Source organism: Toxorhynchites rutilus, chromosome 3 (genome assembly GCF_029784135.1).
Source record: "Toxorhynchites rutilus septentrionalis strain SRP chromosome 3, ASM2978413v1, whole genome shotgun sequence".
NCBI lineage: Eukaryota > Metazoa > Arthropoda > Insecta > Diptera > Culicidae > Toxorhynchites > Toxorhynchites rutilus.
This window is the reverse complement of record NC_073746.1, coordinates 240,126,572-240,151,252: the sequence shown is the minus strand read 5'-3', so window position 1 is coordinate 240,151,252 and position 24,681 is coordinate 240,126,572. Positions and strand designations below refer to the sequence as shown.

At 36.0% G+C, this 24,681-nt stretch overlaps 1 protein-coding gene across 1 annotated transcript in view; it reads right to left on the bottom strand.

The window, feature by feature from the left end:
* The window catches only part of LOC129778370 (probable cytochrome P450 313a4), a 29,730-nt gene extending 6,719 nt beyond the window's left edge, over nt 1-23,011 (bottom strand). The window contains exon 1 of the mRNA XM_055785238.1: nt 22,316-23,011. Coding sequence (XP_055641213.1) covers nt 22,316-22,932 — 617 coding nt within the window. The 5' untranslated portion in view covers nt 22,933-23,011. The remainder of the gene's footprint in view (nt 1-22,315) is intronic.
* Between the last annotated feature and the right edge of the window lie 1,670 nt (nt 23,012-24,681).

Here is a 24,681-nt window from a genome sequence, read left to right as displayed (position 1 = left end):
CATTCAATGAAAATCATGAATAGCTTTCATTGCAACAACATATGTGAAGAGCACCAACACGAACAAAAAAGTGGCATCTCATACTAGTTGTGTCTAGGATACGATCGCATTTTTGACGTAGAACAACGAAATTATATCATTCAATCCACTTGTTGATCGCTTCGGATTTTATTTTCGAATGGATCGAAATTTTGAAGTAACTCTTTAGTAGAAATTTTTAATGGAGTGGAAAAAGCCGTGAGTTAACAACAACATCTAAGGCCAGGATAACCCAGCAACATAAACAACGGGCCACTCAACATCATCACTCCATTTCTTAATATAAACAGAAAACCGCTTAGCTAGCCGATAGATAAATAATACCAAGAATCAATTAGTCAGCTCAGTGAAATGATAAACAAGCTCACGGTCATCGCGAAAGAATAAACAATCCCACGATCAGGATTAGACACGAATATCGCGTCTTACTAAAATCTGTTATAAATATCAGGGCAAATGAATTGTAAGTTCAGTATTAAGATAGAAGTGAATAAAAGCACAGTGGTGCAGTGAAAAGAAAAAAATGTTTTTTTTAGACAGTTTTAGAGTATAAGATTTAACTGGCGCCTGAATAGGGACCTGTGTGTTGCAAGTAGTTAGTGAAGTGCAAGTGCCTAGGAGACAAACTTAGTAATCCGAAACGAAAGAGTTAATTGGATACCAAGTGACCAACATCGCACCAGGAAACCGTGATCCGATAGAAGATATCACATTCCTGACTTCACTACCGAAATTTATCTGGATCGCAGGGAACTGCAGCCGTACGTACCAGCGCCATTAGTAACCAGGACAGCTAATCACTAGGCCTAGGTGAAAAGGATCACGCGGACGTGCTGAGAAGGAGAGAAAGACAACACCTCAGGATCCAACCCAACGAGTCTCTACTGCACCCGGCAGTGTTGGGAAAAAGGTGATAATAGGACATCGGTAACAAACCACTGAACACGCGCACCGGAGCTTTCCAAGAACGGCACCGTAAGAGGATTGACGTCTGGAAGTACGTTGTCCCGCAGTCTTGTGGTGTTCCCACAGGATGTTCAGGTTAGTAACGTAAGTAACCATTTTCTATCAATCATACAAGTGAATCAAATAAAAGAAATATATCACGAGTGAAATACAAAAGTGAATAATAAAACATAAAACAAAAGAGCAATTTATAAAGTAAAGATATAACATATAAGAAAAACAAAAGCAAACGAAAAAAATTGACGAATTAACGAACTTATTGCAACAATTCCATTTCAACATGGAACAACAACAGTATCAAGATATTTTGAATAGACTCGCTGCACTGGAAACTACCAGAGCCGAGCCAAGTGACATTGATACTTCAGATCCACCATTATATCTGACATCATCAGATGGTACACCTGTGGACCCAGAGAAAATTGAAAAGATCCCTGATCTCGTGAAAGATCTCCCTATTTTTACTGGAGATCCGAATGAGGTTTGTGTTTGGTTAAGTGATGCAGGAGGTTTAGTACAGTTGTACCAACCTTCAGCAACAAGCAGCATAGACACCAGAAATAAATTTCACGTAGTATGTAAAGCAATTCGTAGGAAAATCCGAGGTGAAGCAAATGATGCACTAGTAGCATCAAATGTGAACACCAATTGGAATCTCATCAAACGTACTCTCTTGACATACTATGGAGAAAAAAGAGATATTACAACATTGGATCATCAGTTGATGAATTGCCAACAAAATCGTAGATCATTAGAAGACTATTACGATGAAGTAAATCGTATCCTTTCTTTGATTGCTAATCAGGTAAAGACGGATGTAAGATTCCAACATCCCGAAGCATGCAGAGCAATGATTGACATGTACAATGAAAAAGCAATCGATGCGTTCGTAAGAGGACTAGATGGAGAGATTGGAAAATTCCTTAAAAATTACAGACCGGACTCCCTCGCAAGTGCATACTCCTATTGCATTTCTTTTCAAAATGTTGAGTTTAGAAAGAGTCTCGCTAGACCAAAGCCCCCAGAAATACCTCAAGGCCCACGAAACTCAATACCATTAATTCCTCAAAGAAATAACATACCTAATCTACCCCCGAGAATTCCTCCTAGAAATATTATGCAGAACGGAAAGATAAATCTAAATAGATACCATCCTTATATTCCAGTCAATAATCCACAACCCTTCATAAGACAACCATTTTTCAATAAACCACAGAACGCTCAATCGTTCTTCCGCCCAAAACCACCACAACTCAATAAAAATCCATCTCAAAAACCTGAACCAATGGAAGTCATCCCTCAAAAAGACCTCGATTATTCAACACCGAAACAAATGAAAAGCAACCGCCAGACCAAGAATGTGGATTCGAAGAAAGATATGGATACACACCTTCAGACGACGAAGAATATTACCCTAAAGAATCTTCTACATTTGAAAGGTACATGAGAAATATTGAAGCTCAAAAACCAGATGATCTCGAAGAAATTTCTGAAACCGCAGAGTTAAATTTTTTAGAATAAACTCCGCGCTACCATATTTTCTCTACTATGGTAACACAGAAACTCCCTTGAAAATTTTGATCGATACTGGATCAAACAAAAATTACATTCATCCCAAATACGCTCAAATTTCACATACCACTAAAACTCCATTTTTATATCATCCGTCGGAGGTGACATCAAAATCAATAAATTTTCGAAAGCAAAATTTTTTAAACCACATTCAGACCTTATGGTAAAATTTTATCATTTGGAAAAATTAAAAACATTCGATGCAATAATAGGGCATGACACACTGAAAGAACTTAAAGCTATAATAGATACATCAAACGAAAAATTAATCATTACAGATAATCACGTAATTCCACTTCTCCAACACCAGCTACAAGAGGTTAATAAAATACATATTCGAGATGAACACCTAACAGAACCTCAAAAACACTTAACAAATTTTTAAATAACTTTCAAGATCTATTTCAGCCACCAGATGACAAGTTACCATTCACCACAAAGGTAAGCGCAGATATACGAACAACGGACGAAAACCCTGTGTATAGTAAAACCTATCCATATCCACAAGCATTAAAATCAGAAGTCAATAGACAAATTGAAAAACTTTTAAATGACGGTATTATTAAACCATCTCGATCTCCATATAATTCTCCAGTTTGGATCGTTCCGAAAAAGCTAGACGCATCTAACGAAAAAAAGTATCACATGGTCATAGATTATCGAAAAATAAATTCAAAAACCATTAGCGATAAATACCCTATTCCAGATACTTCAGTAGTTTTAGCCAATTTGGGCAACAATAATTTTTTCACAACTCTTGACTTAGCTTCTGGATTCCACCAGATACCAATGGCACAAAAGGATATAGAAAAAACAGCATTTTCGGTAAATAATGGAAAATATGAATTTGTACAATTACCATTTGGATTGAAAAATGCCCCTTCAATTTTTCAAAGAGTTATGGACGATGTTCTGCGAGAACATATTGGAAAAATTTGCCACGTTTACATCGATGATATCATTATTTTCGGAAAAACCTTCGAAGAACACTTGAAAAATTTAGAAACCATCTTTAAAACATTACGAAGTGCGAACTTTAAAATCCAACCAGATAAATCAGAATTTTTGAAAACAGAAGTCGAATTTCTAGGTTCAGAAAACGGATTGAAACCAAACATGAAAAAAGTAGAATGTATTCAAAAATACCCAGAGCCAAAAAATCTCAAAGATTTAAGAGCCTTTCTAGGACTTTCCGGATACTACCGACGTTTTGTAAAGGATTACTCTAACATTGCGAAACCCTTGACAAAACTTTTAAGAGGGGAAGATGGCCATCGCCTGATTCCTAAAAACCAATCAAAAAATTTTCCCAATAAATTCGACATCGATGCAAAACAATCCTTTGAAACATTAGAAGAAATATTATCTTCAAACGACGTACTAGCATATCCAGGTTTCAAAGAAACTTTCATTCTGACTACTGATGCTTCACAAAAATTTCACGATGGAGAACGACCAATAACTTTCATTTCAAGAACACTCTCTAGAGCAGAGGAAAATTATGCTACAAATGAAAAAGAAATGCTCGCAGTAGTATGGGCTTTACGAACCCTTCGAAACTTCATTTACGGAGCTAAATTAAAAATATACACCGATCACCTTCCCTTAACATTCACATTATCCCCTAAAAACAACAATGCTAAACTTAAACGATGGAAATCCTTTTTGGAAGAACATGATTACGAAATGTTTTATAAACCAGGAAAATCCAACGTTGTAGCTGATGCATTATCCCGTATACAAATCAACTCTTTAACTCCTACACAGCATTCAGCAGAAGATGATGACAACTCCTCCTCCCTCAACTGAAGCCCCGATAAATGTCTTCCGCAATCAATTAATTTTTACAATTGGACGAAACTCTAGCTTTGAACAAAATAGGCCATTCGAAAGTTACCACAGATATATCTTTACAGAATCAAACTTTACAACTAACTTCTTAAAACAGAAAATGAAAGAATACTTAGTACCAGGAATTATTAACGGAATTATGACAGACGAAAATACTATGGGTCAAATACAAGATATATACAAAGAAAATTATAATCCCAAAATGGTCAAAGCTCGATTTTCTCAAATAAGAGTAGAAGACATAGAAGAGGTAGAACAACAATTCGAAGAAATCAAAAATATCCACAATTTCGCTCACCGTAACGCTAAAGAAAATTCAATACAACTATTAAAAAAATATTACTTTCCCGGAATAAATAAAATGATCCGATAATATGTTAATACTTGTGAAATTTGCAAAACCGAAAAATATTATCGTAAACCTCAAGAATACATACCTATAAAAACACCTATGCCCATATACCCAGGAGATATTGTTCATATTGATATATTTGTCTACAATGCAAATTTCCTATTCCTTTCATCCCTGGATAAATTTTCAAAATTTCTTAAAATCAGACCAATAAAATCCAAATCAATAGTAGACATTAGAGATCCATTAATGCAACTTCTTTATGATTGGGACGTGCCAGCACAAATAGTAATAGATAATGAAAGTGCATTCGTTTCAAACATAATAGAGCAGCAAATCAGAAATCTAGGAATCCAAATTTTTAAAACACCAGTGCATAGATCAGAATCTAATGGACAGGTAGAAATATGTCATTCGACTATCAGAGAAATAGCAAGATGTATTAAGGCACTTAACCCAGGTATAACTGTAAACAATCTAATTCAAGAAGCTGCACATAGATATAATAATACAGTACATTCATTCACTAAGCAAACACCTAAAACAGTTTATATAGGAGACAACCCAAACAATTTAAGTTTTTCAGAATATGCCCAAAGAAAAGAACAAATCAATAAAAAAATATTACAATTGTTTAAAGACAAAGAAAACAAGATTGTACCCAAAAATTATAAAACATACATACCAGATAGCTATGCATACGAAAAAACTTTTACCAATAATAAAAGAAAAAGCAGATACAATATTGTAAAAATTAAAGAAAACCACGATACCTATGTAATTGATTCCAATAACAGAAAGATACACAAGACAAATCTTAGAAAAGACACAAGCAATTGAAAAATGTACAAATCTCTTACTTTTTCAGATTCGCCTTCTGCGTATCAATGGTACATTCAGGCATTCATATACACGACCTCACGAATAATCCGTTAGCTATTATACCGTTAGGGAAAGCCAAGGTCAAGATAGGGTACGTAAGAATTGTACATCCGATAGATTTAATTCAGAAAGGCAACACAATAGCAAATGTTAATGAAGAAATACAATTGAATCCATCAAGCAATCCATTATATGAACTTATGCAAATAAAAAATTATAAATTATACGAAACATTCCTTAAGTTAAAACCATTTGTAACAAGACAGAAACGATGGGATACATTAGGCACCGTATGGAAATGGGTAGCAGGTAATCCAGATGCAGAAGATCTACGAATAATCAACGCAACGCTTAACTCCCTCATTACACAAAATAACAAACAAGTTATGGTCAATCAAGCTATAAGTAACCGAATCCAAGAAGTAACCGTTTTAGCCAATCAAATATTAGCAATGGAAAGGCAAAAAGCAAAAAACCATTCCATTGAAATCAATCACCTCATGATATTATCAAACCTAGATTCTCTTCAAGATCAAATAGAAACACTAGAAGAAGCAATCTTAATGGCAAAACATGGCATTCCAAGCAGCAAGTTATTATCCATGCGCGACTTCAATACAATAGCAACCTTTTTGGGAAACCACGATATATCCGTTACATCATTCGAAGAACTCCTATCACAATCAACCGCCCAAGTAACATTAAACACCACTCATATTGCATATATTCTAAAAGTACCTCAATTCTCAAAGAATATCTATGAATACGAATATATTGACTCTGTCATTAAAAACAACAAACGAATCGCAATACAACGCAATTACCTTATGCGAAATATTACACATATATGTATACGAATCAAACCAACCATGTGAAGACCAAGGAAACTATTTTCTATGCGAAACCACAACATTAACCTCAAGTAATGATTGCATTGACCGACTCATCCGAGAACAGCATTCTAATTGCATTTTCGAAAAGTGTACTCAAAAGGATTAATCAAACGAATAAACGACGCTTCTATTCTCATCAATAACGCAATAGTAGCAGTCTCATCAAATTGCAGCAATTCGAATCAACAACTCAATGGTTCATTCCTCATCCAATTTGAAGCATGCAGCCTACAAATCAATGGAGAATTCTTCTCTAATTTCGAACCCATCATACCTGGACGACCATATCATCCTACAACAGGTCTACTAGCTACCGAAATTGACACTCTCGATACACCACCTGCCGAGTATTTACAATACCTAACATTGGAAAACAGAGAACAACTAGAAACAATAAATCTTCAAAATAATTCACTTACATGGAAGCTCAACTTATTTGGATCATTTGGAGGAGTAACGTTTATTTCAATTATCGCCATCATCGGATTTTTCCTATACAATTCCCGGAAACCAACTATCAAAGCAGAATTCAACATTCCAGAAATCAACAAAGAAAATATCGCCCTTGAAGAAACACATTCTCCAGTCAGCGGAAAAGATGAAATCATCATAACAAATCCAGAGTCAACATCAGCAGAATTAACAGAACATCGCAAAAAAGAAATTCAATCATTTATCAATATGCCATCACCATTTAGAACAATTCAACTTTGAGGACAAAGTTACTTAAGAGGGGAAGAGTTAACAACAACATCTAAGGCCAGGATAACCCAGCAACATAAACAACGGGCCACTCAACATCATCACTCCATTTCTTAATATAAACAGAAAACCGCTTAGCTAGCCGATAGATAAATAATACCAAGAATCAATTAGTCAGCTCAGTGAAATGATAAACAAGCTCACGGTCATCGCGAAAGAATAAACAATCCCACGATCAGGATTAGACACGAATATCGCGTCTTACTAAAATCTGTTATAAATATCAGGGCAAATGAATTGTAAGTTCAGTATTAAGATAGAAGTGAATAAAAGCACAGTGGTGCAGTGAAAAGAAAAAATTGTTTTTTTAGACAGTTTTAGAGTATAAGATTTAACTCGTGCCTTAGTTAAATCAGTTCAAGACGGTTAATTATTTCTAACGGGAATAATACGAGAATTATGAGCATGCAATCCAAGCGTTATTTTCCTTCTTGTAGTTTTAACAATTGACACACATACGTCCACAAGTGATAATATGTTTGTTCCATCACCGCCATTATGTTATATATCTAATTGGAACAAAAAATCAAAATCACAAAATCATCAGGCGGCATGAAAATCAACGCTCTGTATCATTTCATCGAACTCCTCCTTGGGAATATTCTGCTTTCATGCTTTTATAGGACTTATAGAAGTTAAGTGCTGGATACATATCCTGAATTCTAGAACGTTTACAGATGGATAGATATGAAGTGCTGGTGTAGGTCAGAGGACTAGCACTCTCAAAGTTAACCGCTCGCCATTGTTCTGGACAACCGATATGATGATTCTTTTGCAGCAAAAAAAAAACTCAATTTGTGATTGAAAAATTACAACATTGTATATTACGTTCCTAATTAGAACAATAAATCAGATATGATTGTGGTACAATAGAAACATACATTGCCGTAGATTAACTCTTCCTGTAACCGACATCACGTAGGAAGCCCGGAGATGATGTCGATGTTTTAATTGAAAGTTGTCTATCGATGAACTCGAGCCATTCTTGTGTACTACAAATAAACAAACACTAAATTCGTCAGAAGCAGGAAAAACAAAGTGATGAAAAACTACCCTATGCAAAATATCAGCTCAATCGGACAGTCGTCAAAGTTTGAGTTTTTTGAAAACTGAAAAATCACCCAAGCCCAAGTAAAGGAAATCGGGGTTTTCGATTTTTTTTTCTGATGTCAAATGTCTTCAAATTGCATGAAACGTCGAGATCTAGTGTCATCTCGAAAAAAATCGACACTCTGGGACTTCATTTACTTCATTTATTTTCGGGATAATAGTAAATCTCGACGTTTCATGCAATTCGAAGATATTTGGCATTAAAAACTTTTTTTGAAAACTCCGATTTCCCTTACTCCCCCCTTGGGTGATTTTTCGATTTTCAAAAAACTCAAACTTTGACGGCTGTGCGACACTAGTAAATGAAGTCCGATTGAGCTGATATTTTGCATAGGGTAGTTTTTCGTGGGAATCAACATTTTTAATCAAGTTCGCTTTGGAAATTCGAGAAGGCCATTTTCATTGGCACCACAGCAGTGGAACTCCATACAATTCATTGACTAAAAAGTGTCCACATTTTCATCGCTTGTTTACGTGAAGAATATAATTTTTTCAGGCACACTTGATTTGAAAGTGTATGGATTTCTAGCTGTCTTGACGCAAGGTCTATAATAAAGAATGAGAAGATGGGAAGGTTTATATAAACATGTTTATAATTACATAAGTTTATTCAAATATTAATATTGCTCTTATTTAACTATTCAGTGCAATTTTATCAAAATTTGAAAGAGAAATTAAAAAAGGAATTTTTTTTTCAATATTTTTCTGAGATGGTTATTAAAAATCCATGATTAATATTGCTTTATTATTTACCCTCCATTATTTGTTAATTTCTCATGCTTTTCGTTCTTTGACCTATCATTTTAACAATTCAATTTGAGAGGTTTAAAATTGCGACAAGATAAAAATTTGGTGTGAAAGAGCGAATTGTGGAAAATTAAGTCGCAAATTCTCTAAGCGTTATAATTAAAGTTTTTCTGTAGTATTTAATTTTTGAGTTTGTGTGAATGACAGATTAAAGTTGATTCATAAAAGAATAAGATATCATTTGATATGACGATTTTTTAAATCGACTCAATGGTTGTAAAGTTATGACGTTTTGTAAGAAATCTTACTCACTTAATCAGCAAAAGGCCCTAGTGGCATGTGCAAACCAACATATCATATCTTTCCGTTATCCGCAAACATGCCAAGCAGTAACTTAAAAAAAACAAACTCATAAACGACAAAAAGAGTCTTAGATTGTATATTTTTTATATATTTTTCACAGTTTTACAGTACCATTTGCTTATTGGCGTTTTTTTAGTTGGAGTGCCTTTTAATTGGCGGTTCACCAGTTGGAGCACGCGCCAATCAAAAAGCAATCATCTGTCATAATTGTATGTCAGTTTTACTATGTTGTTCCAATGCCATTTTTATTGAAGGGTCTTTGAACGTTAAACTCAAAAAATGAAGGCACAGTATAAAAGTATTTAGTTTTGCAGTTTGTTTGACAAATGTATTCGTTTGAAAACATTTATTAATATATCTACATATATAAAGTGAATTATATCACATCCACTATTCAAGGAAGTTAATGATATTTTCTAGCATCAATCCAAATGCAGTAATTCTAAGTATTATTATGGCCGCACTAAAAGACATGAAAAACAACAAGAAAAAAAGACGGGTGGGTAATGTCGGGGACATAACCGGAGTGACGTAGGACTATACAAAGGGGACAGCTTTTGTTAAATATATATTTTAAATATATTGTTTTATTTTCTTCTCCTACGTGAATACCTACCTATCTACCTGAAAAATGGATTAGTTTACTGTTTACTCTTTATGAATATGTTGATGGTTCTGAAAAGAACCTTTGGTGTTGTGTTTTTGTTATCACTCGATATTCCCATCTTGTTCGGTTAAACCTTCCTGTTTAGCTATTGCGTTTGCCACTCGCCACAGCTTTCACAGTTGGAAAATTTCTTCTCATCCAGCTTGTGACATGTTGTTCAGTAAATTACATTTAATGCGACGTGCCGGAGAAACACTTTGCCACTCACTGAAACTAATTGTTGCCTTGATGAGCGCCGAACCGAAGCTGCTCTGTTCTTGATGCGGGTTTTCTGATTGTCGTAAGCAGCTTTGCAAGCCAACTCGAGTACTCCGACGGCCGAAACTTTATAATCGCTGTTAGGTATACTGGTGCTCCGGCACCAATCCGTTCGGCCTAGTTACCCTTGCGGAGCAATCAGTGAATGCGACCAACAGGGAACTGGAGACCTGTACGGTTCGAGTGAGACTTTGCCTTTCCCTTAACTTGTCCTTGTGCTAGGTGGACTGGTGCACTGGTACTAACGCGCTCGGCCTAGCTACCCTTGCGGGGAACTCCAGATCAACACGGTTCGAGCGGGATTTTGCCTTTCCCTTCACTTTTCCTCCTTTACCATGTCCAGACATGGCTGCTTGGATTGGTTTGTTGATGTGTTGTGATGCGAACCGATGTGGTGTACGGTTTGAATGAGAATGATCGTTACGGCAGCGGAGCGGGGATTTTTAAGCTGACTGGCTGGCTCGAGAGTTACGCATGTGTGAGACTGCGACCAATGTTTCGTTCATTTTTTTCTTTTTCCTTTCCAATCGTGCTTCATTCTATTTCGCTGCTGCTCTGGTTGCCCGTTTTGGTCGGTACGATTTGAGGAGCACAAAATGGACCAATTAAAAATGGGCACATAGTGCATTTTGACAATGCTTGATATTTCACAATTATTCAATTATTTATCTCAAGAAAAATTAAATGTTATTCATTATGATAGATGCGTAGATATATTTCCTATCAATTGATACAAAAACCTTTGCGATCTATTGAGAAATGCTCGAGTTATAAGCGTTCAAAATCTTGCATTTTTTCCTCCTTGTTCAGTGCCTAGATTCCCATTTCACCCCCTATATCTTCCGGTTAGACGTAGTCCTACGTCAAAACGCGAACTTTGTAATTTGTGAACTATTGCAGTATTACTTCAGCCATTCCATGCCAAACTGATACATTGGTTTTTTAGATTTTTGGAAAATTGGTAGCTTGTTTTCGTCATGGTAAAACATTGAACCTATATTATTATTTTTTTGGGTGATTCGATTTTTTCACTTTTTCTCAAAATAACTTTTATCAAAAACTCATAACTTTTGAACCACTAAGCCGATTCAGATGATCGATACATCAAATTGAAGTAAATTAGCTAGTCTTCGAAACCAACGGCGCTATATTTTTCTATATTTTTTCTTGAAAACTGAGGATTTTTTTACACATTTATATTTTTTACTCAAATATAGATATATTCTTTTTTCTTTTTTGAGTTATAATTTTTTAGAGTTAACCGATAGTTCGGAATATTAATTTCTTCCCCTTTTTCCTATTTTCAAAAATTCATAACATTTGAACTGCTAGAGCGATTCAGATGATCGATATATCAAATTAAAGCCAAGAATTCAGAGTTGTTCGAGAAATAATAAAACGAAAAATAAATAAAAATAAATTTTGTTTTTCATAAATAAAAAAAAAATTGCGCCTGTGAAATTATTGACTTAAATTAACTATGTCGATTATATGAATCGATTCAAGAGATAAAAGTTATGAATTTTTAAAAAACCTCATTTTAGGAAAAAAGGAGAAAAATGATTTTTTGAACCATCGGTTAATTTTGAACAATCATAATTTAAAAACGAAGAACACATTTTTGGATATGATACGTTTTATTACCTTGTAAATTCTAGATACAATACCAACAGAGGGTATTTAAAAAAATAAAAATAGCTTTTTATGGGGTGTGTTCAAAACTGAAAAAAAAAAATTCAGAAATCATATTTTTATGTTGTTTTTTAAGCGTACCTACATTATTTAGTCGTATAATTATTGTATCATTCAATTTATTCCGATGAGAATGCTTTAAAATATTTCAACTGATGCTCTTACCACATTTTAATTTTTTTTATTCAATGTTCAGTTTCTATGGCGAAGTTTCATTCGTAAATTACACATTTGTCATCATTGGTGGAATACGATCATAAATGTTGTTATGAATAGCACAGCAAGTTATGATTACAATACATATGGATTTATTTTGATAATGCATTATACATAAACCGATAAAAATGCATTATAATATCTATCCACAGCGTTTTTGCGTCTATATGTATATTTTATTCAATTTCAGTTATCATGATGATGCTAACATTAATAACATTATATACGAACCTCCCACCTTATATATGATGTCTCCCACCTTTTTAGAGACATCTTAACATTATGTTCAATTTTTAGAGCGTAAACTATCTGTCAATTTTTTCACTGTTTACATTTTCTTGCCACAAATCGTTGCCACTTTTTTCTCTCAAGTTCCACTTTTCTTCTCTGTTGGCACTCTATTATGCAATGTCAATCAATTGAGCGCTTAGTGTTTGTTTCTTGTTCAGATTCTAGCTGACATTGTTCAATTTTCGTTGACATTTTTCGCGTGTAATAGTACTCCAATAACTCTAATTCAACTTGAAAATTTCTGTAGATTGTTGACCGTCGCCTCATTCCAGAGAACGTCATCAAGACACTCAAAAAAGTCCTCTCTTATCCTTGCCTTGTTTACTGGGTTTATAAGCACAAAACTATTGTTCAATGAGATGCGACAAGATCCCCCATCACTTGAATCAATCAAGCTTGAATACGGGCTTACAGTTTATGGTGGGACAGTCATGTCTAGAATATCACAATTGGACAATTGAACTTGAAGTTTTTTTTTAATACTGGGTACAAACAATAAGTTTTGTTTGTGTTTTGACACAATTAGTGCCGGAGCATGTAGCATCGGTATGTAGTATATGAGAGTGATATCGCTTGTGAATCGAACAATGAGTGGTGTGAGCGCAGTGAGTGATCTGCAACACATTCGCAGAATATCAATCTCATTGTCATTAGGCATTCGCTAACAAGGTATACATGTGCTCTTTTAACTTTTTTTATTTGTTCGAAAATTAGTTCTTTCTTCCAATGAGTGCATTAGCCATACTGAAAGCGTGACATAAAATTCTTGTACTTGAACCGATTCATTTATTAGAGTAGTGCGGGGCAAAGGTGCGCACGGGGCAAGAGTGCGCATTGGCCTTTTTGAAACAAACGAGCCTAACAATTCGGCAGTAGTGTATTCGTTTGACACATTATTACACCAGCAGCTCACACATATAAACAAGATACAAGATTTTTTGAAATTGACAAAAAGTTATGAGGTAAGAATAGTTTTGCGTTGTTTTGATCTAATTTTTCCAATTTTTGGGATGACGATTAAGTTATCTAAAATAACTGGAAAGTTCGAAGCACCATTGTCGAGGAAACGTTTATTCTATGGTAGATAATAGGGCGTATCCGTTTTTGTGGAAAAAATCAATACCGCATGTAGGTTGTTCCTTCTTCGTATATTCAAATCGTATTTGTTTTCCTGAGAACATCAATTCCTTTGTGCATTTTGATCTGTCCATGAAGCAGGATATCCATGGAATTCCAGATTATCATCGATCGGAGATCGTTTCTAGGATCTTCCATGCAAAGCATGCGCGTATTAACTGTGATAATATGTACTTAACTGATGGGTCCACTATAAACGAGTTCACAATATTTGGAGTGTAGATCAAAATTTTCAGCACCTTCCACAGTCTTCAGTTTCCTTGCTCAGTGTATATTTTTGAATTGGCAGCTATACACTGGGTGCTGGACAGCGTCGCCTCACGACCTGTTGAACACTATGAACGGATAGTCTTAGCTCTGTCGAAGCTATCCGTTCAGTGAGGCCGGAAAAGCACTCGCCGTACTTCCTTGAGAGAATACGAGAAATTTTGAGTGCTTTATCCAGACGCTGTTATGTCATCACCTTTGTCTGGGTCCCTTCACATTGCTCAATTCCGGGTAATGAGAAAGCTGACTAATTAGCAAAGGTTGGTGCGATTGAAGGCGATATTTATCAGCGTCAAATCACCTTCAATGGATTTTACTCTTTAGTCCGTAAAAATACCATCGCTTGCTGGCAACACAAATGGCACGAAGATGGATTGGGCCGGTGGCTCCACTCAATTACCCCTAAGGTTAGCCTCAGACCATGGTTCAAAAGTCTGGACTTGAGTCGGGACTTTATTCGCACCTTCTCCCGACTCATGTCCACTCACTGTTCGTTAGATGCGCTACTCTATAGTATTAATCTTGCCGGTAACAATATCTGTGCTTGTTGCCAAGGTTATCGACATCGAACACGTTGTTTGGTCGTGTGAGGTGTATCTTGTTGCCAGATCGAATTTAGAAAACTCCCTTCGGGCCAGAGAAAGGCAGTCCAATGTGCCGGTGAGAGATGTGTTAGCTCGGCTAGACCTTGATTACTTGTCCCAGATATATGTTTTCCTAAAAGTTATCGATCTTCGTGTGTGATAGTCCTTATATCCTTATATTCTACGTAAGAAGAATTTCAACATTTCACGTCGTCGATTACTTCCTCTGGGGGCACGTGAAGGACCGTTGCTATGTTAATAAGCTACGAATTTTGGAGGAACTTAAAGAAGAAGTAACTGGGATTTCAGCAGCATCGAAGTCGTAATGTTATAGTTGTGCATGAAGTATTTTGTTCACTGTTTAAAGCGCGTTATCGGAAAAAGGGTTGGTCACACCGAAAATGTCCTAAAATAAACTTTATGTCTGCAAGTTGTGCCTTATAATAATTTTTTATCATAATAATAAAATTAAAATAAGACGAACCAGCTCAGGAGGCTGATAGTCTCTCTAATAGAGAATAAAAAAATACCAGGAAGCACATCGAAAAATTGGTGGGTACAGGTCAGGATGACGTGTTCTAAGCATTCTAATACCATCAAGCAACTGTTTTCATTCAAATTTTAATAAATTGGTCTATTGTTCGTATAAACTATGTTGTCACTTTTTTATATGTCGATTCGGTTTGAATCTGGAACGGATTGCAGAATGCGAAAAACCAATTTCGATCGGGTTGCGAATTCCGATTGAGTTTCAAATCCGATCGAATTCCGTAATATGGGTGATAGTGTTCTAACGCGATAAAGTAAGTTCTCACACCAGGTCGGCAACCCTCCATAATATTTTACAGTTGAGATGTGATTACCACATTTACCAAAGCCTTTCAATTTGACGAAGGAACGTTACATTACAAATCGAAATAATGTTATCTGTTGAACGATAAATTTTGTTCTATTTCAGTGCGAGTTGTTTGTGTTCGTTCAACCTTATTTGTGTTCTAGTTGAGGTTCTAGTATAATTTTTACTCATTTTGCTCCTGTAATCGTTTTTATCAAATTATGTTAAAAGTTATCACTTTATAACATAATTTGATAAAAACGATTACAGGAGCAAAATGAGTAAAAATTATTTTTTTTCTTTTTTATGTATACTTTAAATCGTCAGATTCAGCCACCGAAAAGCGTGGAAAAGGTAAAATGCTCTGCAGAAGTCTATGAAAATGAGATTGTCCCATATATATGATTTTATGATTTTTCTACGTATCCTATAGTTGAATTTAGGTGCATGTTCTATCAAATTCTATTTAAAAATCCTGTTCAAATTGAACGATGAAAGTGTCACCCATAACTGGGTGACGGGGCGACGAACGTTTTAAAGGGCCTTCATCGGTTTCGATTCTATGAAGGGAATTCAGTCAGAGGGTTATGTATTAATATAATGTTTATCCTTTACTTTTTAATATTTTTACAGTATGAATGGTTTGTACTGCAGTTTTTTTTTGCGAAACCCATATTATTGATATTGGCATGTGTTATTACTGTCAATTCGTCTTCAATTTTTTAAAAAAAAGGTAAGGGGTTGTACTTAGGACACGACCGCAGAACTACGGAATTATATCATTCAATCCACTTATATATTACTTCGGATATTATTTAGAATGCATCAAAATATTTGGAGTAACTTTTTAGTTATATAGTTATTTTTACTATTTCAGTAGTGAAAATTATAATTTAAAATTTGAAAAATTTTAAACTACCGAACTGCAGAACAAATGTATGGGAAGATAGGAATGCTTCCAGTTTTCTTTAATTTAAACTATTTACAGACTATGGGATTGTAATGTATAGCATATCAAACAAATCTTAGAGAATTTCCAATTCGATTGGTATGCAAATCGCCAGAATCTGTTCACAGCAAAAATAGTTATTACGTTATCTTTATATCATAAAAATGTGACCTGTTTTCTTATTTGGCACCCGTAATGAAAGACGTAGTTCTACGTCAAAAATAGTTTTTGGCAAAACTTTTCAAAATGATCGCCCCTTTTCTTCACGCAGAGTCTTACATTTTTGGCTTGGTTCGTTCAGATGTAGAGGATAAAAATATCGGGAAGAAATGATCAATTTGGTTTCTTTCTCTTTTATTAAACTTTTTGTACTTTTTGCACTTAATAGCAAATCCACTTCTTCTTGAATGGCGTTAACGTTCCATGCGGAACTTTTGCCGTCTCAACGTAGGCATTAACTAGCGTCATTTATTAATTATAAGTTGAGATTTCTTAAGCCAAATAACACGCCTTGAATGTATTCCGAGGGGCAAGCTCTAGAATACGCGTGACCACAGTGCAAGTCGAAGGAAATTTCTCTGACGAAAAATCCCCCGGCCCGAACGGGAATCGAACCCGAACACCTGGCATGATAATGTGAGACGCTAACCATTCAACCACGGGTGCACAAAATAGCAAATCCAACTAACCTTATAAAAAGCCTTTATTTGATTGCTTGAACGTTCCTGTAGGATCTTTGCATACAGAGATATTTCTGTTTGAATGAAAAATATCTCTTATGTTGTATAGAAAATATATAAAAAAAACATAAAAATATACAAATAGAATATTCTAAAACTAGAATAAGCTTTAAAATGATGTACATACCAACCTCATGCGTTGAGTTTTCACAAAGTTACAGCTTTTCAAAAATCACCTAAAAGACTTTGACTACACACTCTGTTCCTCTAATTTTTTTTGTCGAGTGTATTTTTCCCTACATCAACACTGAGTGAAAAGCATGCATCATTGATTGATTTTTTTTGCGCCAGTCTATCCTGCAAAGAACTAATCTAATGATGAAATAGTAAAAACAGGAAGTGGGTTATATCTGTGGTATAACCGCAAGGGTGACGTAGGACTATCTTTGATTAAGTGACCATTTGTTTTTAGTTGCTTCTGAATCAATTCTGAATAAATGAATATCTGGGGGACTTCGAAAACGAGAGCGTTACGTTGAAGGCACAATATTCAGCAAAAAAAGCAATCACACGAAAGTTGTATAATACATAATACATTGCTTGTATTGTGATATGATTTGTATTCCATTTTCAATAGACAAAATAACCGCTGCATCAAATCAATCCACATATTTTTTTGCGTTCGCTCATCCTTTCTTACAACACCCATTTCTCGTTTGAGAAATTGTTGAGCAAACATCGTTTACCAGTGCGCGTAGAACGGGAATTCCTTCTTAGGATTCATTGCACCTCTAATAAATTGCCAAAAGACGTGGTCTAACGTTGATCGCACTTGATTGAAAAATCACAAAACCAAATGTATTTGGTCGCAGTATTATATGGATAGAAAACATAATAAACTTTTTCGCTTGAATGTAATTTTCAATTCCAAGGGAATGAATGAATGCGTTTCAGGTCAAGTCAGGCCAAGTAATGAATCCCTCGATCCCTCGCCGTTCAGCTCGTCCAGCTCGTTCAGCTCGTCCTGCTCGTTCAGAAACGATGTTGTCTTGTCGATGTCCTCACGAAAAATGAATGCATTTCACCACCAGAATATCGCTTAAGTATGCTTTTTGTACGTAATTGAATCGAGAGCTGTGGTTTACGATGGCAATTTGGAAGGCAAACTAGAGGGGAATGAACTCTCTGAGTTTGTAACTTTCAGCGACTGAGCAATCGATTGAAAATTATATAATTTTCGCGATACGAAACATTTTCCGTTGCGCGCACATACAATATTGGATATGGAAATTTTCTACTGATGGGGAAGAATAATTTTCAGAAGCTTTCCTGTTAATTCCGATTCATTGAAAAATCACAAAACCAAATGTATTTGGTTGCAGTGTTATACTTATGACAGACATACAGCTGTACTATCGTTGTACTTCGAAAGTTGTATGTCTGTCACCATGTACAGCGTTAGAACCATGCAAGCAACTCGGTACAATCGCTGTACCTGTACCGACCTATTTTACCGCTGTACATGGCTACAGTTGTACTGTGCGCAGCGCCATAGACGGTTAGTGGTGGGTAGCATGAACAAGCAGAATCAAATCACTTGATAAACGTTCTTTTCATTGACTTTCTCTTAAGTTAATAACTCAGATTGGAAACTTGTTTGTTGTGTTTGATAGTTTAGACACTAAATAAAAACCTTTTTCGTTGAAATATGTGGTGGAAATTGGAAAAGTATCTGATTGTCAGTTTGACATACGGTACAATGTACAACCAAAGTATGTCTGTCATGGTACGATGGTACCTGTACAACGCTGTACACGTACAACGCAAGTACAGCTGTATGTCTGTCCCTGGTATTACATGGATAGAAAACATTAGAATAAACTCTTTCGCATCAATGTATTTTTCAATTCCCAGGGGAACCGACAGAGTATTTTTCGCAACAATTAGTTCTTTCCCGAATTTCCTCGATACTCGAAGCCCACCAGTGGTTAATGCTAACTCGATAACCACCTGTTAATAGCACTTGATTGAAAAAAACAGGAAGTGGGTTATATCTATGGTATAACCGCAAGGGTGACGTAGGACTATCGTTGATTTAGAGATCATTTGTTTGAAGTTGAATCCAAATCCATTCTGAATGAATGAATAAATGAATATTTGGGGGAATTCGAAAACGAGAGCGTTACGTTGGAGGCACAAGGTTTTATGCATCCAATATAGGATACGAAAAACCTTGTTCTGAACAATAATCTTCAAAAGCTAACCTGCTAAAATAAACTCTTTCACATGAATGTATTTTTAAATTCCCAGAGGAACTGGCAGATTATTTTCAGTAACGATTAGATATTTCCACATTTTCCTCGATACTGGAAGCCCACCAGTGGTTAATACTAACTCGATAACCACCTGTTAATAGCACTTGATTGAAACATATTTGGTCACAGTGTTACATGGATAGAAAACATTCAAATAAACTCTTTCACATGAATGTATTTTTAAATTCCCAGAGGAACTGGCAGATTATTTTCCAGCAATGATTAGATCTTTCCGGAACTTTCTCGATGCTGAATGGCATCCAAACGGAAAGAATTCTGCGCGTGTATGTGTCGATCCTTCGCCGTCCACCTCCTCCAGCACGTTAGGCAACGATGTTGTCTTGTCGATGTCCTCACGAAAAATTAATGTGTCTCACCACCAGAATATCGCTTAAGTATGCTTTTTCTGTGTGATTGAATCGAGAGAAGGTGTGGTTTACGATGGCAATTTGGAAGGCAAATTAAAGGGGAATGAACTCCCTGAGCTCGGAAATTTCGGCGACTGAGCAATAATCGATTGCGGGCGCATACAATATTGGATACGGAAATATCCTACTGATGGGGAAGAATAATCTTCAGAAGCTATCCTGTTAATTGCGATTGATTGGAAAATCACAAAACCAAATGTATTTGGTCACAATGTTACATGGATAGAAAACATTCAAATAAACTCTTTCACATGAATGTATTTTTAAATTCCCAGAGGAACTGGCAGATTATTTTCAGTAACGATTAGATATTTTCACATTTTCCTCGATACTGGAAGCCCACCAGTGGTTAATACTAATTCGGTAACCACCTGTTAATAACACTTGATTGAAAAATATTTGGTCACAGTGTTACATGGATAGAAAACATTCAAATAAACTCTTTCACATGAATGTATTTTTAAATTCCCAGAGGAACTGGCAGATTATTTTCAGTAACGATTAGATATTTCCACATTTTCCTCGATACTGGAAGCCCACCAGTGGTTAATACTAACTCGATAACCACCTGTTAATAGTACTTGATTGAAAAATATTTGGTCACAGTGTTACATGGATAGAAAACATTCAAATAAACTCTTTCACATGAATGTATTTTTAAATTCCCAGATTATTTTCCAGAAATGATTAGATCTTTCCGGAACTTTCTCGATGCTGAATGGCATCCAAAAGGAAAGAATTCCGCGCGTGTATGTGTGTGTAGCGATGTCTTCCCGGGGAACCGTTTGTGGCATCACTCTCCTCTTGATGGATTCCCTTCTGGCCTAGGGTGCACAAACAGGCTCTTGGTGACACCGTTCATCCGCGCTTTCATGATAAACGAAGAGATTCACCACAACAGCGACAACATGCTCCAATCGCTGTTCAATTGGAACTGAGTGGATTTCCGAGCGGCGCTCGCTTATATACCGATTGGTGATTTCAATAGCCTGTTTTGAAAACAATTTTAAGACTATTGAAACAAGTTTTTGGATCAAAAAGTAACAAGTATAGAACGCGTAGATATGTTATCTTTCGAATGAAGTGTTTATCATACCATTTCGTTCAGTTGTTTAGGAGCTATTAACGCTCAAAATCTCGGTCTCCGGCGTAACGCTTTCGTTTTCGAAACTTTGATTTTACACCCCGGTATAGAAATGAAAGACGTAGTCCTACGTCAAAAAGGCAGGTTTAATAATTTTCGATATGGTACGATTCCATTATATTTCTAGTTTTGACTGGTCTAGTAGAAAAAATCGATATGACGATTTTCATTGTCACCCTTAACCCTACCATTTGCCTCTTATTCTGAAAACTCGACAAAGTCCCAGAGTGTCGATTTTTGACAAAAAAAATCGAGATGACAGTAGATCTCGACACAATCTCGAGACAATTTGAAGACATTTGGCATCAATTTTTTTCGAAAACTCCGATTGTTTTTACTCCCCCCTTGGGTGATTTTACGGTTTTTATAAAACTCCATAAAACGGCTGTGCAACAGTTATTTGTGAAGGACTGTTCACGCAGTGTTGGAAATAAATCTAGTTGGGTCAAATAGAGAGAAAAATTATAATCACATGTACTGCCCGCAGTTAAATTTATTGTCTTGTCTGAATAATGTACTTAATGAATGCACTTGTTTCAAATACACCAGAGCACGCCGAAGAAGGGATAGGCCGACAAACAGCTTAACTTGTTCTCAGGGAGTGTTTCCTCCAACTGGCATTTAATTTTGATCCGAGATATTTTCTTCACTTTTTGATTTCTCACGGCGAGCGAACATCCGATGGAGTTTTTTTTTCTTCTATAATTGAACGATTTCCAACTCACTTGTTAGGGATTGGCTAACTTCTTCCACGGCTCGCCATTTTTCAACACGCACTTTCTTACCAATTGATTTAGTATAATAAACCATAAAAATAAAGAACGATATTTTTGTGAAGGGGATTTGTTATGACGATGCAAACGAGAACCAATATTCAAAAGAAAAACGAACGGAAGAGCTCTTTGGGTTTGCAATACTTTCTCCCTAAATTGTTGCACGTTGAGATAAAAACATCTATTGCAGGTAACTAGAATAAACATTTATTCGAGACGTCCTGACCGAATTGACCGATATAAAGAAACAACAAAAATTATAAAGTTTAGTTGCATGGCTTTGAAAACATTCACTGATCACCAAGAGGATAAGAAAAACATCTTGAATTTGTGTAAGGTCATAATTGATATTTTGGGCAGGTACTCTAAATAGTCACTTTATTAGGCATATAACGGCGCACTTATAAATTCCGTTTACACTTATTTGAAATTTATAAAGATGAACAAAGATGAGATTTATTTTTTGTTCCATCCGATGGTTTCTTGCGAATATCACTATCACCTTTCACACGGAAAACCGTCGTTATCACTGTAACTCTCACCTTTCGGCATTCTCCAAAAAACGCTTTATATCGATGCTTCCCGCCTTATCGAGATCGTAATCCAGCGTGGTGGCCACTGTCGAGGTTAGTGTAAATTCAGCTGCTACGTGTAGCACATCGAATGCTTTCTGCCCATCAAAAACATCCAAGCGCTTCACGAAATCATCGGATTTTCTGTTCAGCAACGGCACAAACTTTTTCACAGCCCCAATTGTAAACGAAGGATTCAGTTGCTTACGCAGCTTCCTCCACACGTCCGGCTTGGCAATGAATATTCCTTGGCCCAGATTGAAGAACTCGTATAAATACGTTCTCCTGACACAGTCCTGCGAGTTCAGTATTACGGATAGGTGCTCCGGTTGGGTGAAAACCAAGAAAAGTAACGGACCGGCCCAGGCGCGCAATGGCGTGGTGTATTTGGGTACGAGCTCGAACAAATAGTTGTAGATTTCGTCAGGACCCCGACCGAATGCAACGTATGCACTGCCGATCAGAGGCAAATCGAAAGGACCCGGAAATGTGGCGGCCAATTCGTATAAGCGTTTGCGTGATTTCCGAAAAAAAAGGTAACCCGACAGGCACACGACCACGATAAATAACAACACTGATTTAAACATGTTTTTCGATTTTTTTTTCAATTCTATGATAGCCCGGCAAAACTCATTGGTTCGGTAGCTAATGCCGACGCGACGTGTGCAATTTCACTGAAGTAAATCCAAAGCCAACGCGAAGTATTTATAACTTCTCGCTACCTACCGACTAGCTGCCGGGACTAGATGCATTTCAAAGGTGGGAATTTTTCCCCGCCACACAAAAGCACATTGTCAGAGTCACACTACATTTCCGCGGCTTTTTTATGGCTGATATACGGATTAGTTCAACTGATTGCTGCATATGTTCATTTATTATAAACACCGGTTCGGTCGCGACATGATCATTTAGCACGCAACTGATGTTTCAAAAGGACTCTCATGTAGAGACAACATCTACAGCATCATGCGCGAGTGTTTTGAAAACAGATGAACTTTTTTCGTGTTGCGAATGCATGGAAATGATTGAAACTGTCTTTTAATGAGTTTTCAATAAACTCGTGGGAATTCTGGCTGCAATTTTACACGGGTCTTTGACATTTGTCGCAGAGAGATTCCTGTCGATTGGCATGGACCAACAGGTCTTTGATGACGTACGAATGACGCAAGTCGTACAACAATACCAGGTGGGAATTACACTCCAGGCTATAGAACTCCAAAAAAATGAGATTATGGATCTGACATTTAGAGATGGAGATGAACTTGGACTGGGGTGCGAAAAGAAAAAAAGGATTAACAGCTTCCTCTTAGCGATATATTCAACTTTAATACGCTCGGTCGGAATTATTGAAGGTTTCTTGTGTTTCCAAGAAAAACTTCTCGTATCATTCCAGTGAAGTGAATATTTTGGCAAATTTTTATATCAAACAAAAAACCGTTATGTATCTTTGCTTATAAAGATGTATCCTGATTCGGGTCCATCATTCTGCCATTAATTATAATTACTTTTGAATAACTGAACTGTTATTTGTTTTCCTGTCGTGTTACAAGTGGCCTCTAGTATGGTTCCTGATTGTACAACTTCATGAGAACAACACAGACGGACATAGCACGGATTGTTGTTGAAATTCGTCACTCTGTGATCTGTAACTGCGCACATCAGAACATATATGCTGGGATCATTTATCTGGTAGGTCAACGACAGAAATATATTGAGCTCAATGTGATGAATAGGGAGAATCAATTTGTGTCTAATTCAAGCCAATGAAATCAATCAAGAAAATGAACATGTGGCAGACGATTTAAATACCTGATGAATGTGACCATATATGAACAATTTTCATCTTCCGGAAAAGCCAATTGCATTGTTGACCCATTCGATCACCTTTGGTGAGATTATTCACTTAATCGACACTATTCAGTTGGGAACAAAACTATGAGAAATCACTACGCTAGTTGCACTAGGAATTGCTCATCACATAGTCTTAGCAGTATGCATTTTTAAATGATATTCTCAATAATTGAAAACATTGATTAAATGAAAAATGAAACATCAAATAATAATAATGTTTATTAGACTATAGGCTGCAAGCCCGTTATCCCTCTTAAAAACTAAACTTGGAAACGGAAATAAAACACAACTTAACTTCTACATTTAGTTGTCCTCTTAAAAATAATCATAGTCTTCTCCGAATTTCTTCTGTTGTCATATTTACGGAAATCACTTCTTGCAGCATGTTAAACTCACGCATGAATCGAGTTGTAGGTTCGTGCTGGGTATAATTTCTTAACGAACATATAACTGGGATTATTAATTGCACTTTTGGTTCTATTCAA